This window comes from Scyliorhinus torazame, chromosome 25 (genome assembly GCF_047496885.1).
Source record: "Scyliorhinus torazame isolate Kashiwa2021f chromosome 25, sScyTor2.1, whole genome shotgun sequence".
NCBI classification, from domain to species: domain Eukaryota; kingdom Metazoa; phylum Chordata; class Chondrichthyes; order Carcharhiniformes; family Scyliorhinidae; genus Scyliorhinus; species Scyliorhinus torazame.
This window is the reverse complement of record NC_092731.1, coordinates 5,105,183-5,119,420: the sequence shown is the minus strand read 5'-3', so window position 1 is coordinate 5,119,420 and position 14,238 is coordinate 5,105,183. Positions and strand designations below refer to the sequence as shown.

Below are 14,238 nucleotides of genomic sequence, written 5' to 3'. Positions count from 1 at the left end.
GCGAGCTTTACTCTGTATCTAACCACGTGCTGTACCTGTCCTGGGAGTGTTTGATGGGGACAGTGTTGAGGGAGCTTTACTCTGTATCGAACCCCGTGCTGTACCTGTCCTGGGAGTATTTGATGGGAAGAGTGTAGAGGGAGCTTTACTCTGTATCTAACCCGGTGCTGTACCTGTCCTGGGAGTGTTTGATGGGGACAGTGTTGAGGGAGCTGTACTCTGTATCTAACACCGAGCTGTACCTGTCCTGGGAGTGTTTGATGGGGGCAGTGTAGAGGGAGCTTGACTCTGTATTTAACCCCGTGCTGTACCTGTCCTGGGAATGTTTGATGGGAACAGTGCTTAGGGAGCTTCACTCTGTATTTAACGCCGTGCTGTACCTGTCCTGGGAATGTTTGATGGGAACAGTGCATAGGGAGCTTCACTCTGTATCTAACCCCGTGCTGTACCTGTCCTAGGAGTGTTTGATGGGGACAGTGTAGAGGGAGCTTTACTCTGTATCTAACCCCGTGCTGTACCTGTCCTGGGAGTGTTTGATGGGGACAGTGTAGAGGGAGCTTCACTCTGTATCTAACCCCGTGCTGTACCTGTCCTAGGAGTGTTTGATAGGGGCAGTGTTGAGGGAGCTTTACTCTGTTTCTAACCCCGTGCTGTACCTGTCCTGGGAGTGTTTGATGGGAACAGTGTAGAGCGAGCTTTACTCTATATCTAATCCTTTGCTGTACCAGTTCTGGGAGGGTTTGATGGGGACAGTGTAGAGGGAGCTTTACTCTGTATCTACCCCGTGCTGTTCCTGTCCTGGGAGTGTTTGATGGGAACAGTGTAGAGGGAGCTTTACTCTGTATCTAACTCCATGCTGTATCTGTCCTGGGATGTTTGATGGGACAGTGTAGAGGGAGTTTTACTCTGTATCTAACACCGTGCTGTACCTCTCCTGGGAGTGTTTGATGGGGACAGTGTTGAGGGAGCTTTCCTCTGTATCTAACCCCGTACTGTAGCTCTCCTGAGAGTGTTTGATGTGGACAGTGTAGAGGGAGCTTTACTCTGTACCTAACCCCGTGCTGTACCTGTCCTGGGAGTGTTTGATGGGGACAGTGTAGAGGGAGATTTACTCTGTATCTAACCCCGTGCTGTATCTGTCCTGGGATGTTTGATGAAGAGAGACTGGAGGGAGTTGTACTCTGTATCTAACCCTGTGCTGTACCTGTCCTGGGAGTGTTCGATGGAGACAGTTTAGAGGGAGCTTTACTCTCTATCTAACCCTGTGCTATACCAGTTTTGGGAGTGTTTGATGGGGACAGTGTAGAGGGAGCTTTACTCTGTGTCTAACCCCGTGCTGTAGCTGCCCTGGTTGTGTGTGATGGGGACTGTGTAGTGGGAGCTTTACTCTGTATCTAACCACGTGCTGTACCTGTCCTTGGAGTGTTTCATGGGAACAGTGTCGAGCGAGCTTTACTCTGTATCTAACCACGTGCTGCTGTACCTGTCCAGGCAGTGTTTGATGGGGACAGTGTTGTGGGAGCTTTACTCTGTATCTAACCCCGTGCTGTACCTGTCCTGGGAGTGTTTGATGCGGACAGTGTAGAGGGAGCTTTACTCTGTATCTAACCCCGTGCTGTACCTGTCCTGGGAGTGTTTGATGGGGACAGTGCAGAGGGAGCTTTACTCTGTATCTAACACCGTGCTGTAGCTGTCCTGGTTGTGTTTGATGGGGACAGTCTAGAGGGAGCTTTACTCTGTATCTAACCCCGTGCTGTAGCTGTCCTGGGTTGTTTGATGGGGACAGTGTCGAGGGAGCTTTACTCTGAATCTAACCCCGCGCTGTTCCTGTTCTGGGAGTATTTGATGGGGGCATTGTAGAGGGAGCTTTACTCTGTCTCTAACCCCATGCTGTACCTGTCCTGGAAGTGTTTGATGGGGACAGTGTAGAGGGAGCTTTACTCTGTATCTAACCCCGTGCTGTAGCTGTCCTGGGTGTGTGTGATGGGGACTGTGTAGTGGGAGCTTTACTCTGTATCTAACCACGTGCTGTACCTGTCCTGGGAGTGTTTGATGGGAACAGTGTCGAGCGAGCTTTACTCTGTATCTAACCACGTGCTGTACCTGTCCTGGGAGTGTTTGACGGGAACAGTGTAGAGGGAGCTTTACTCTGTATCTAACCACGTGCTGTACCTGTCTTGGGAGTGTTTGATGGAGACAGTGTTGAGGGAGCTTTACTCTGTATCTAACCCCGTGCTGTACCTGTCCTATGAGGGTTTGATCGGGACAGTGTAGAGGGAGCTTTACTCTGTATCTAACCCCGTGCTGTAGCTGTCCTGGGAGTGTTTGATGGGGACAGTGTAGAGGGAGCTTTACTCTGTACCTAACCCCGTGTTGTACCTGTCCTGGGAGTGTTTGATAGGGACATTGTTTAGGGAGCTTTACTCTGTCTCGAACCCCGTGCTATACCTGTTCTGGGAGTGTTTGATAGGGAAAGTGTTGAGGGAGCTTTACTCTATATCTAACCCTGTGCTGTACCATTTCTGGGAGGTTTTGATGGGGACAGTGCAGAGGGAGCTTTACTCTGTATCTACCCCGTGCTGTTCCTGTCCTGGGATTGTTTGATGGGAACAGTATAGAGGGAGCTTTACTCTGTATCTAACACCGTGCTGTACCTGTCCTGGGAGTGTTTGATGGGGACAGTGTAGAGGGAGCTTTACTCTGTACCTAACACCGTGCTGTACCTGTCCTGGGAGTGTTGATGGGGCGCTAGCCTCTTTAACTTCTGCCTCCTTGAAAATCTCCTCCCGGGTCCCAAACCGAAATGCATCCTGGCATTGGGATCGCGATCCTGGAACTAAAATTGAGCCCCTGAGTGTCTGCAGTATACAATCTGCAGTCCCGAGCGTTCACACTTCTCACCTTCATCCGCACAAACCAGTCACAAATGTCAGGTTGTGCCTCGCGGAAGATTCAGTTATCATCCTGGTAAATCTCTTTATGTCGACTCATCAGAAGTGAATGATGCTCTTGGCATTTCCTAAAATGTGTTGGCACGGTACAAAACACTTGCATCTGCAAAATGACACATCTCCGTGTCCCTGCCTGGACGTGCCATTCAGTGCGAGAGAGAATAAATGTCTGATATCATCACAATATGAGGCGAATCCTGGGCGTGCCCTGATCTGACAATATTGAAACCGTCTCTCCTTGTGTTCTTGCGAAGCACCCTTTCTTTATCTGTTGGACATCTTTTATCCAGGGGCCAGCACAGGAATAAGGGGCCGGTGGGCCTCCGTTTGCGGAGGGGGTCTTGTGCCTCAGTTGGGAGCATCCCCTGCCTCCCAGCCAGAGTGTACCTGTGCCAGGGCCAGAGTGTATCAGTGCCAGTGCCAGAGTATATCTGTGCCAGTGCCAGGGTATCAGTGCCAGTGCCAGAGTGTATCAGTGCCAGTGCCAGGGTATCAGTGCCAGTGCCAGGGTATCAGTGCCAGGGCCAGAGTGTATCAGTGCCAGGGCCAGAGTGTATCTGTGCCAGTGCCAGGGTATCAGTGCCAGGGCCAGAGTGTATCTGTGCCAGTGCCAGGGTATCAGTGCCAGAGCCAAAGTGTATCAGTGCCAGTGCCAGAGTATATAAGTGCCAGGGCCAGGGTATCAGTGCCAGGGCCAGAGTGTATCTGTGCCAGTGCCAGGGTGTCAGTGCCAGGGCCAGGGTATCAGTGCCAGGGCCAGGGTGTCAGTGCCAGGATATCAGTGCCAGGGCCAGAGTATCAGTGCCAGGGTATCACTGCCAGAGTGTATCAGTGCCTGTGCCAGGGTATCAGTGCCAGGGCCAGGGTATCAGTGTCAGGGCCAGGGAATCAGTGCCAGGGCCAGGGTATCAGTGCCAGAGTGTATAAGTGCCAGGGTATCAGTGCCAGGGCCAGGGTATCAGTGCCAGTGCCAGGGTATCAGTGCCAGTGCCAGGGTATCAGTGCCAGTGCCAGAGTATCAGTGCCAGTGCCAGGGTATCAGTGCCAGGGCCAGGGTATCAGTGCCAGGGCCAGGGTATCAGTGCCAGTGCCAGGGTATCAGTGCCAGTGCCAGCGTATCAGTGCCAGTGCCAGGGTATCAGTGCCAGTGCCAGGGTATCAGTGCCAGGGCCAGGGTATCAGTGCCAGGGCCAGGGTATCAGTGCCAGTGCCAGGGTATCAGTGCCAGTGCCAGAGTATCAGTGCCAGTGCCAGGGTATCAGTGCCAGTGCCAGAGTATCAGTGCCAGTGCCAGGGTATCAGTGCCAGGGCCAGGGTATCAGTGCCAGGGCCAGGGTATCAGTGCCAGTGCCAGGGTATCAGTGCCAGTGCCAGAGTAGCAGTGCCAGCGCCAGGGTATCAGTGCCAGTGCCAGGGTATCAGTGCCAGGGTATCAGTGCCAGGGCCAGGGTATCAGTGCCAGTGCCAGAGTATCAGTGCCAGTGCCAGGGTATCAGTGCCAGTGCCAGGGTATCAGTGCCAGGGCCAGGGTATCAGTGCCAGGGCCAGGGTATCAGTGCCAGAGTGTATCAGTGTTGCCAGCCCCGCAGCCTTGGGTAATTGGGGAGGATCATTGTTAGGAACTGTAAACTGTACATCCTGGGAGTTTGAGAATCACAATTTTGCAGTAAATTCAACAGTTTTACCACCAAAAGCCTAAACATGGAGACAACACAGGATGATTTACACCATAAGGTTACACCTTAGTTAGTCAGGTTAGGTTGACTGCAGGCTGATCTGGTTAGGAATAATCCACTTCAAGCTGGACTTCTCCTGTTGGTGGCCTCGCTCCCAATGGTGTTGTTCTGGTTGAGGGCTTTTAGACGGATTTCATAGCGAGGCTCAATGGCACCTGCGGACTCACTCAGTCCTCCCAGACACTCGAGTGCCAGGATCTGACTGAAACCCGGCCTGTGTCAGGCGCTGACTGAAACCCGGCCTGTGTCAGGCTCTGCTGAAACCAGGCCAGTGTCAGACTCTGACTTAAACCGGGCCTGTGTCAGGCTCAGACTGAAACACGGCCTGTGTTAGGCTCTGACTGAAACCCAGCCTGTGTCAGGCTCTGACTGAAACCCGGCCTGTGTCAGACTCTGACTGAAACCCGGCCTGTGTCAGGCTCTGCCTGGAACCCGGCCTGTGTCAGGCCCTGTTGAAACCCGGCCTGTGTGAGGCCCAGACTGAAACCCGGCCTGTGTCAGACTCTGACTGAAACCCAGCCTGTGTCAGGCTCTGACTGAAACCCGGCTTCTGTCAGGCTCTGACTGAAACCCGGCCTGTGTCAGGCTCTGACTGGAACCCGGCCTGTGTCAGGCCCTGTTGAAACCCGGCCTGTGTGAGGCCCAGACTGAAACCCGGCCTGTGTCAGACTCTGACTGAAACCCGGCCTGTGTCAGGCCCTAACTGAAACCCGGCCTGAGTCTGGCTCTGACTGTAACCCGGGCTGTGCCAGGCTCTGACTGAAACCCGGACTGTGTCAGGTTCTGCTGAAACACGGCCTGTGTCAGACTCTGACTGAAACCCGGCCTGTGTCAGGCTCTAACTGAAGCACGGACTGTGTCAGGCTCTGCTGAAACCCGGCCTGTGTCAGGCTCTGACTGAAACCCGGGCTGTGTCAGGCGCTGACTGAAACCCGGCCTGTGTCAGGTTGTGCTGAATCACGGCCTGTGTCAGGCTCTGACTGAAACCCGGCCTGTGTCAGGCTCTGACTGAAACACGGCCTGTGTCAGGCTCTGCTGGAACATGGCCTGTGTCAGACGCTGACTGAAACCCGGTCTGTGTCAGGCTCTGACTGAAACCCGGTCTGTGTCAGGCGCTGCTGGAACATGGCCTGTGTCAGACTCTGACTTAAACCGGGCCTGTGTCAGGCTCTGACTGAAACCCGGCCTGTGTCAGGCTCTGACTGAAACCCGGCCTATGTCAGACTCTGACTGAAACCCGGCCTGTGTCAGGCTCTGACTGAAACCCGGCCTGTGTCAGGCTCTGACTGAAACCCGGCCTGTGTCAGGCTCTGACTGGAACCCGGCATGTGTCAGGCTCTGACTGAAACCCGGCCTGTGTCAGGCCCTAACTGAAACCCGGCCTGAGTCTGGCTCTGACTGTAACCCGGCCTGTGTCAGGCTCTGACTGAAACCCGGACTGTGTCAGGCTCTGACTGGAACCCGGCATGTGTCAGGCTCTGACTGAAACCCGGCCTGTGTCAGGCCCTAACTGAAACCCGGCCTGAGTCTGGCTCTGACTGTAACCCGGCCTGTGTCAGGCTCTGACTGAAACCCGGACTGTGTCAGGTTTTGCTGAAACACGGCCTGTGTCAGGCTCTGATTAAAACCCGGCCTGTGTCAGGCTCTGACTGAAACCCGGCCTGTGTCAGGCTCTGACTTGAACCCGGCCTGTGTCAGGCCCTGTTGAAACCCGGCCTGTGTGAGGCCCAGAATGAAACCCGGCCTGTGTCAGACTCTGACTGAAACCCGGCCTGTGTCAGGCTCTGACTGAAACCCGGCCTGTGTCAGGCTCTGCTGGAACATGGCCTATGTCAGACTCTGACTGAAACCCGGCCTGTGTCAGGTTCTGCTGAATCATGGCCTGTGTCAGGCTCTGACTGAAACCCGGCCTGTGTCAGGCTCTGACTGGAACCCGGCCTGTGTCAGGCCCTGTTGAAACCCGGCCTGTGTGAGGCCCAGACTGAAACCCGGTCTGTGTCAGACTCTGACTGAAACCCGGCCTGTGTCAGGCTCTGACTGAAACCCGGTCTCTGTCAGACTCTGACTGAAACACGGCCTGTGCCAGGGTCTGCCACGCCAAGCCTAAGCACGCAAACTCTCAGACCCGGACTGCCGACTCTCAGGCTCGCAGACCTCGCAATGTGGCAGCGTGCCTGCCGACTCCGCACAGCACGTGCGACTCACGGGGGCCGCCATTTTGGCCACCATCTTCCTCGACACCCGCCACACTTGATCAACGGGGGCCGCCATCTTGGACGCCATCTGCTATGGCGCTCGACCTGCTCGGACAGTTACCGGGGGGCCGCCCCAGCACAGCCGACCACGCCACCGGTTATGCTCAACTCAGCGCAGTCACCTTGGACCAGTCGCGACCCAAGCACCTCAAGAGCTCAATGATAGCCGTCCGGGTTAACGGGGACGAGACACCTTGCTTGTTCGACTCCGGGAGCACCGAGAGTTTCATCCACCCGGATGTAGTAAGCCGCTGCTCGCTCCCGATATTCCCAGCGCAACAAACAACTTCCCTCGCCTCCGGGTCGCACTCGGTACAAATCCGAGGGAGCACTACGGTAACCTTAGCGGTACAGAGCGCTGAGTACACTAATTCCCAGCTGTACGTGCTCCCAGACCTCTGCGCCCCCCTCCTTTTAGGGCTCTATTTTCAATGTAATCTCAAGAGCCTGACGCTTAGCTTTGGCGGACCCCTGCCCCCACTCACTGTGTGCAGCCTCGCCACTCTGAAAGTCGACCCTCCTTCCCTCTTCACTAATCTCACCGCTAATTGCAAGCCAGTAGCCACTCGCAGCAGGCGATATAGCATGCAGGACAGAATATTTATTAGGTTTGAGGTCCTGCGTTTCTTGCGGGAAGGAGTCATAGAGGCCAGCAATAGCCCCTGGAGAGCTCAGGTGGTGGTCGTCAAGACCGGGGAGAAGCTCTGGATGGTGGTTGATTACAGCCAGACCATTAACACGGCCTGTGTCAGGCTCTGACTGAAACCCGGCCTGTGTCAGGCTCTGACTGAAACCCAGTCTGTGTCAGGCTCTGACTGAAACCCGGCCAGTGCCAGTATCTGACTGAAACCCGGTGTCAGGCTCTGACCCGATCCCGGCCTGTGTCAGGCCCAGACTGAAACCCAGTCTGTGTCAGGCTCTGACTGAAACCCAGCCTGTGTCAGGCTCTGACCCGATCCCGGCCTGTGTCAGGCCCAGACTGAAACCCAGTCTGTGTCAGGCTCTGACTGAAACCCAGCCTGTGTCAGGCTCTGACCCGATCCCGGCCTGTGTCAGGCCCAGACTGAAACCCGGCCTGTGTCAGGCTCTGACTGAAACCCAGTCTGTGTCAGGCTCTGTGTCTTTCCAGCTGCACAGTCCAGACTTTAGACCAGATCTGAAAGATAAGAAACAGTGATTTATACCGTCACTGTGACGGGGTGGGGTCTGATCGAGTCAGCAAGGCCGGCTCCACAGACATTTGGGCACCCTTTAAAAATGGATCCTGATCAGCACAGACAGGAACCCCACCTAGCGGCCCTGTGAACACCCCCCCCCCTCCACCCACACCGTCCCCGCCCCCACAAGCATTGGGGGTTCTCCCCCAACACAGCATTGGCATTGGGGCCACCACCCTAGCAATGCCAACCTAAAGTGCAACCTGTGCCTAGGATCAGTGCCAGGGCAGTACCCAGGCCTGTCCCTCTCCCCCAGGGGGTTATACTTGCCTTTGCCCCTCCGGCTGAGTCACGTTTTTAAATGGCTGTTGTAAACCTCGCCATCATGACGTCACAATGACAGGGTTTGAATATTCAGTGAGGGGGGCCCATGTGGTCGGGGGCTCACTAATTATATTAAAATGAGGTTCCCGTTCCTTGTGAACCTCTCTTTACGTCACTGGCTACGGCCGAGGAAAATCAGGAAACAAGATCTCGCCGGCGAGATTCTCATTTCTCAACTCCTGGGAGATTTTGCTTCCCCTGCTCCCATTCCCATTGACAAAATCACCCCCTAACATTTCAATTCTTAATTTTGATAATTCAAGTTTAATTCCACTATTGCCGGGGTGGGATTCGAACTCATGTCCCCTGAACCTTAGCCTGGACCTCGGGATTCCCAAACCAGGCTGATTCCGGAGATGGCGGACTGACGTATGAGAAGAGATTGATTAGGTTAGGATTGTTTTCGCTGGAGTTCAGACGAATGAGGGGGGATCTCAGAGAGACTTATAAAATTGTAACAGGACTGGACAGGGTAGATGCAGGAAGGATGTTCCTGATGGTGGCGGGTGTCCAGAACCAGGGGTCACAGTCTGAGGATTCAGGGTAAACTATTTCGGACAGAGATAAGGAGACATTTCTTCATCCAGAGAGTGGTCGGCCTGTGGAATTCATTACCACAGGAAGTAGTTGAGTCTAATACATTCAAGAGGTGGCTGGATATAGCACTTGAGGTGAATGGGATCAAAGGCTATGGGGAGAAAGCAGGATTAGGCTATTGAGTTTGATGATCAGCCATGATCGTGATGAATGGCGGAGCAGGCTCGAAGGGCCGAATGGCCTCATCCTGTGATCCTATCTTCTATGTATCTATGTAAACAGTAACATTGCCACTACCCCATCATGCTTTCAACATGGCCTCTGCTAACTAAAATGATGGTATAAACGCGGAGTGATTGGGGCTATTGCAAAGTGATATTTCCCCGTCAGAAATACATTCTGAGATGTTTGTTTATTTCCCCATAAGATCTTATGGAAGTTCTGTTCTGTCCTGCATTCACTGAGGACACTCGCAATCTGAAACAAGAGGAGGGAGAGGGAGGCATGTCGGGTGGGAGGATGGCCCGGTCAGAAACTCGACCTGCGGAGGCCTTGCAGTGAGTCCATTGCAAAGCAATGGGTTTCAGATGATAAAACAGACCCACCACAAAGTTGCTAGGTTGCTGTTGTTGTACTACCATCGCACCCACTGTTTCATGGGAATCACCTGGCAGCCAAATACCTCAAAGAAAGCTCATATTGAATGAAGCCCAAGACGTTTGCACCTATCACCTTCAAAGCTCTGATGATGAATCAACGCTGCACAGAGCAATGATTTAGGAACCGCGTACTTATACAATATGAGATATGCTGTGCAGCCATTGTCGGTTTTGAAAAGGGTCTCTGGACAATCTGTTAGGTCAGATTCCTATCTTCCTCGGGCAGGCATGGTGTGCAGTGTAAGCGGAGTGGTTTGAGAATTCCGCATTCCAGCCTTCGGAATGTCTATTCGCTTTCCGGCCTCATTCCTCAGTTTCTGAATTCAGGTGAAGATTGTTTTCTGTAACAGTGCCACTATTGTCTTTTGAATCATCTGCTAACTGGGGCTCCCCAGGAGTGTGGCAATTGTCACAGGTGGTCCCACAATGCGCCACTAATTATACAAGATCACAGAAGTGTGTCATTATTTTCAGCATGTCCAATGGTCGTGTCAATAATGTAGGGAGCTTCAGAACTGTCTGTGCGGCGCCTGCACGTTCTCCCCCTGTCTGCGTGGGTTTCCTCCAGATGCTCCCGTTTCCTCCCATAAGTCCCGAAAGACGTGCTTGTTAGGTGAATTGGACATTCTGAATTCTCCCTCTGTATACCCGAACAGGTGCCGGAATGTGGCGACTAGGGGCTTTTCACAGTAACTTTATTGCACTGTTAATGTGAACCTACTTGTGACACTAATAAAGATTATTATTAAAAATGTGCCAATAATTGTAGGAAATTTCCCATACAGAAAAATATAAAACTCACGACCAACGACCGTGTTTCAATGCAAAATAAATATATTATCAAATTTTTGTAACATTCCCGTTGTCTGTAAAATGTCACCTTTGGTTTTATAACTCCCAGACATTTCCCCTGATGATATTGTCAACATCCATTATTCAAATAGTCAATAGTTCTAAAAGTAATTTATTGGAAGTTTCTACAGGAATGAGGGTAAGACTCCCTCTCTAATTTTAACCTTGTTAATTCCGCCTACCGTACACAGTAGCTGCCATGTTAACACACATCCTCCATTGTCCAGTCCCCTCCTGACGAGAATGACCCCTGTCCAGCCTCACGGACACCAGGTGGTCTCCAGTATCAGGTGTAAGTCTCCATTGCAGCAAATCGCTTTGCCTGAGGGAGCATTGACCTCACCTTGATCTTGACACCCATGTTTTGTTCCGTGATATCGAAAAAAACCTGTTGGACTTTAACCTGGTGTTGTAAGACTTCTTACTGTGTGTGGCGGTATGTATTAGGGGTAGTACGGTACCTGTGATGCCGAGAGGCTATTGGCAGACAAACACTGGGTCCTGGTTGGATCTGCCGCCTGCTGGCTCCACCCAGCAAGGCGGAGTATAAGAGCCCGGGTTCTCCCAGCAGCCGCATTCTGTAACTGAGCTGCTGGGGAACAAGTCTTGCTTAATAAAGCCTCGATTGACTTCATCACTTCTCGACTTGTGAGTAATTGTTGCGCTACACTGTGCTCACCCCAGTCCAACGCCGGCATCTCCACATCATGTTTTGTTGAATAGGGACCAGCAGTTGGGTACCCTGACCCATTCCTTCCTCCCTCCTGGCCCAGGGAGTGTTCTGACCAATTATAGTTTGTCTGCCACCATCCTGACTGACATCAGCCAAGCTAACGATTTACTGTCCAGTTTGAGCTCAGCTGTTAATCCCCTCAATGATCAGGGGTGAAAGAAAAACCCGCGTAAATCCGGATGAATTCAAAATTATTTTAAAAATGCCTTGATTGCAGCAATATGGGAAATGTCATTTTGCCAGATATGTATTATTACTAATTTAAGTTCTTGTATCTTTTAGAATGATTCCATCTGCAAGCAAAACCTTCTTGGTAAATGACCTGGCGCCTGGAAGGGACTATGACCTGTGTATTCTGGCTGTGTATGATGATGGAATCACATCAATGACTGGTACACGAGTGGTGGGCTGTGTCCAGTTTAGTACTGACCAAGAATATACCCAATGTCACTCGGTGCACACTCAGTTCCTTGGTGGGACCATGATCATCATCATCGGTGGGATCATTGTGGCCTCTGTACTGGTCTTCATTATCATCCTCATGATCAGGTATAAGGTCTACAATAACACTGGGGAACACAAGACTGTGGTGAACAACATGTGTTCGCAGACCAACGGAGGTCAGAACGGAGGAATGACACGCTCCACTTCAAAACTCGCCGAGGGTTCAGGTGAGTCCATTCAGGAGATTTTTGGTGAACCCTCCATGGGCTCGGTGACTGTGCTGTTAAACATGTCTCGGGAAAAGGGCAATTTTCCTCAAACTACAGCTGTGATGACAGCAGACACTTTGTCTCACACACAATGCAGGAGGACAATGCTGGGCACAGACTCCCAGAAGGAAGCTCAGTTGTCTTCTGAAGAGGGCCAGACAGAAGGGAGTACAACTGACTCCAGTTTGTCAGTCTGTTTGATTAGGCCAAGCAAGGGCAGTCTACCTCGGAGGGAGAAAACTAAACTAAGCAATGTATCTGTTCTGCCCTGTGAAATCTCGAGAGCTCACCATAGACACTCGTTTGATGGAGACTATTCTCTATTCCAGAGTCACAGTTACCCAAGGAGAGCACGGACTAAGGCAAATCTGGCCGGCAGTGGGCACAATTTCAACTCTGATGATACTGCCCTGGAGAGCAAGAGAACAGCCTTTAGCAGCACCGAATGGATGTTGGAAAGCACGGTGTGAATTCACCTTCATTGACAGGACATCTGTCACCAGTCCGCCATTAATGCAGGGCTAACATTTGCACGGAGGTAAACCTTTCAAGGGAACAAGTGGGCAGGGAAACTTTGGGATATATCCCTTTGCATCTGCTGCGGTGCCTTACATCACCACAATACCGGGACCTCGGAATGGGAATGTTCACAGCTCCCCAATGCCAGCGGCCAAAGACGTGACCATCGCCGCGCCGCGTTCACGGGAGGCGTTAGATGCTCTCCCCGTGGTTTCCTTCCTTTTCATCTCACCCGCCAGCGTTGCAAGTCTTTGCAATCCAGAGGGATTTGTGTTGAATAATGGTGCATTCTGAATACTCCACACCACCCCAGGGAGGATCAGTCGCTGACAAAAAAAACTACTGTCATTAACACTCTCATTTTCAAAGAAGACACAGCTTAGATGTTTATTGAAATTAGAAAATAAGAAGTGTATAAAGCAGGCATTTATGGAGAGACGAGGGATGAAAAATTGAAATATGCTGGACAGTTTATCCAACTCAAATGATTTCATGTTTGATATTTGTTGAATCTGGCTGGTCTGGATACATTTCTGTGTAAGCGTATGTACAATATCTATATATCTGTCTTTATATCAATATACAGATATTTATATAGATATATGTATCTGTATTGTACATTTATATATATATATAGTAAAGAGTTGTACCACCCATGACTTTTTTAAAAAATGTTGTTGATGAACATGTTTTTATATTAAAAACCTGTCCCATCATCTTGACTGCTGCTTTTTTTTTAAGCTTTGAATGTGTTTATAATGTTAATGCAAGCTGGAGGAGTTCCTCACACACATCTTTGGAAGAGAAATGGGTGGATAAGGATCAGCTGGTGGCCCAGAGCTGTGATACCGGACTGAGCTGATACCTGGTGCTTTACCCTCTTCACCCTGCTAGAGAATGTTTATCGAATGAACTCATATCCCTGTTCCCAGACAGCGAGAGAGAGCCCCCCCACCTCCTTCCCGACTGCCCCCCCCCACCCTGACTGTGCCCCCCCCCCCCTCCCCGCACTGAAACTATAAAACCTGCAGTTTACTGGAGGTCTTGATCCCCTATAATTGGATGAAAATGCCAAGCTTCCTTTGGCCGACTGCTCATGTGGGACATTGAGTATTGGGGTTGAGCGCGGTCAGTCACAATGGACGGCGCAGTCCAAGCTTCGAAGAAGTAACCCACAGACAAATAAAATAATTGTGATTTTTGAAATGAAACCCCAGTTGTTTTACTGACAGCTGCATCTCAGGGAGCAGAGTCTTTGGCTGGTAAATATTTCAACCAATTTTCAGCATTACCCAAACAGATGTTAGAACCGCAGCCTTGATCCAATCCGGATACTGTCCGCTTCTCCCACCGGTCGCCTTGCCCCCAATCCTATCCATATTCAGCACACTGGATGGCACCCCCTTCCCTGCACCCAGTCCCTCCCCTCACCTTAGATTGTGAGCACGGTGGCTAGGTCACTGTCTGAGCGGAGCCTGCACGTTCTCCCCGTGTCTGCGTGGGTTTGCTCCGGATGCTCCGGTTTCCTCCCACAAGTCCCGAAAGACGGGCTGTTAGGTGAATTGGACATTCTGAATTCTCCATCTGTGTACGCGAACAGACGCCGGAGTGTGGCGACTAGGGGATTTTCACAGTAACTTCATTGCAGTGTTAATGTAAGCCTACTTGTCACACTACGATAAAAGATGAACACCCTGCTCAGGTTCCCAGCCCGTGGTCGCAGCCCCCCCCTCCCCCCCCCC

At 51.7% G+C, this 14,238-nt stretch overlaps 1 protein-coding gene across 2 annotated transcripts in view; it reads left to right on the top strand.

Annotated features, from left to right (window-relative positions):
• Positions 1-13,280, top strand: part of LOC140402265 (leucine-rich repeat and fibronectin type III domain-containing protein 1-like protein) — a 470,908-nt gene extending 457,628 nt beyond the window's left edge. The window contains exons 3-4 of one of the 2 annotated variants that reach the window (XM_072489905.1): positions 11,547-11,935; positions 12,307-13,279. In XM_072489905.1, coding sequence (XP_072346006.1) covers positions 11,547-11,935; positions 12,307-12,338 — 421 coding nt within the window. In that variant the 3' untranslated portion in view covers positions 12,339-13,279. Of the gene's footprint in view, positions 1-11,546 lie in introns of both variants that reach the window. The other variant, XM_072489904.1, reaches the window with a different exon arrangement.
• Positions 13,281-14,238: the final 958 nt, after the last annotated feature.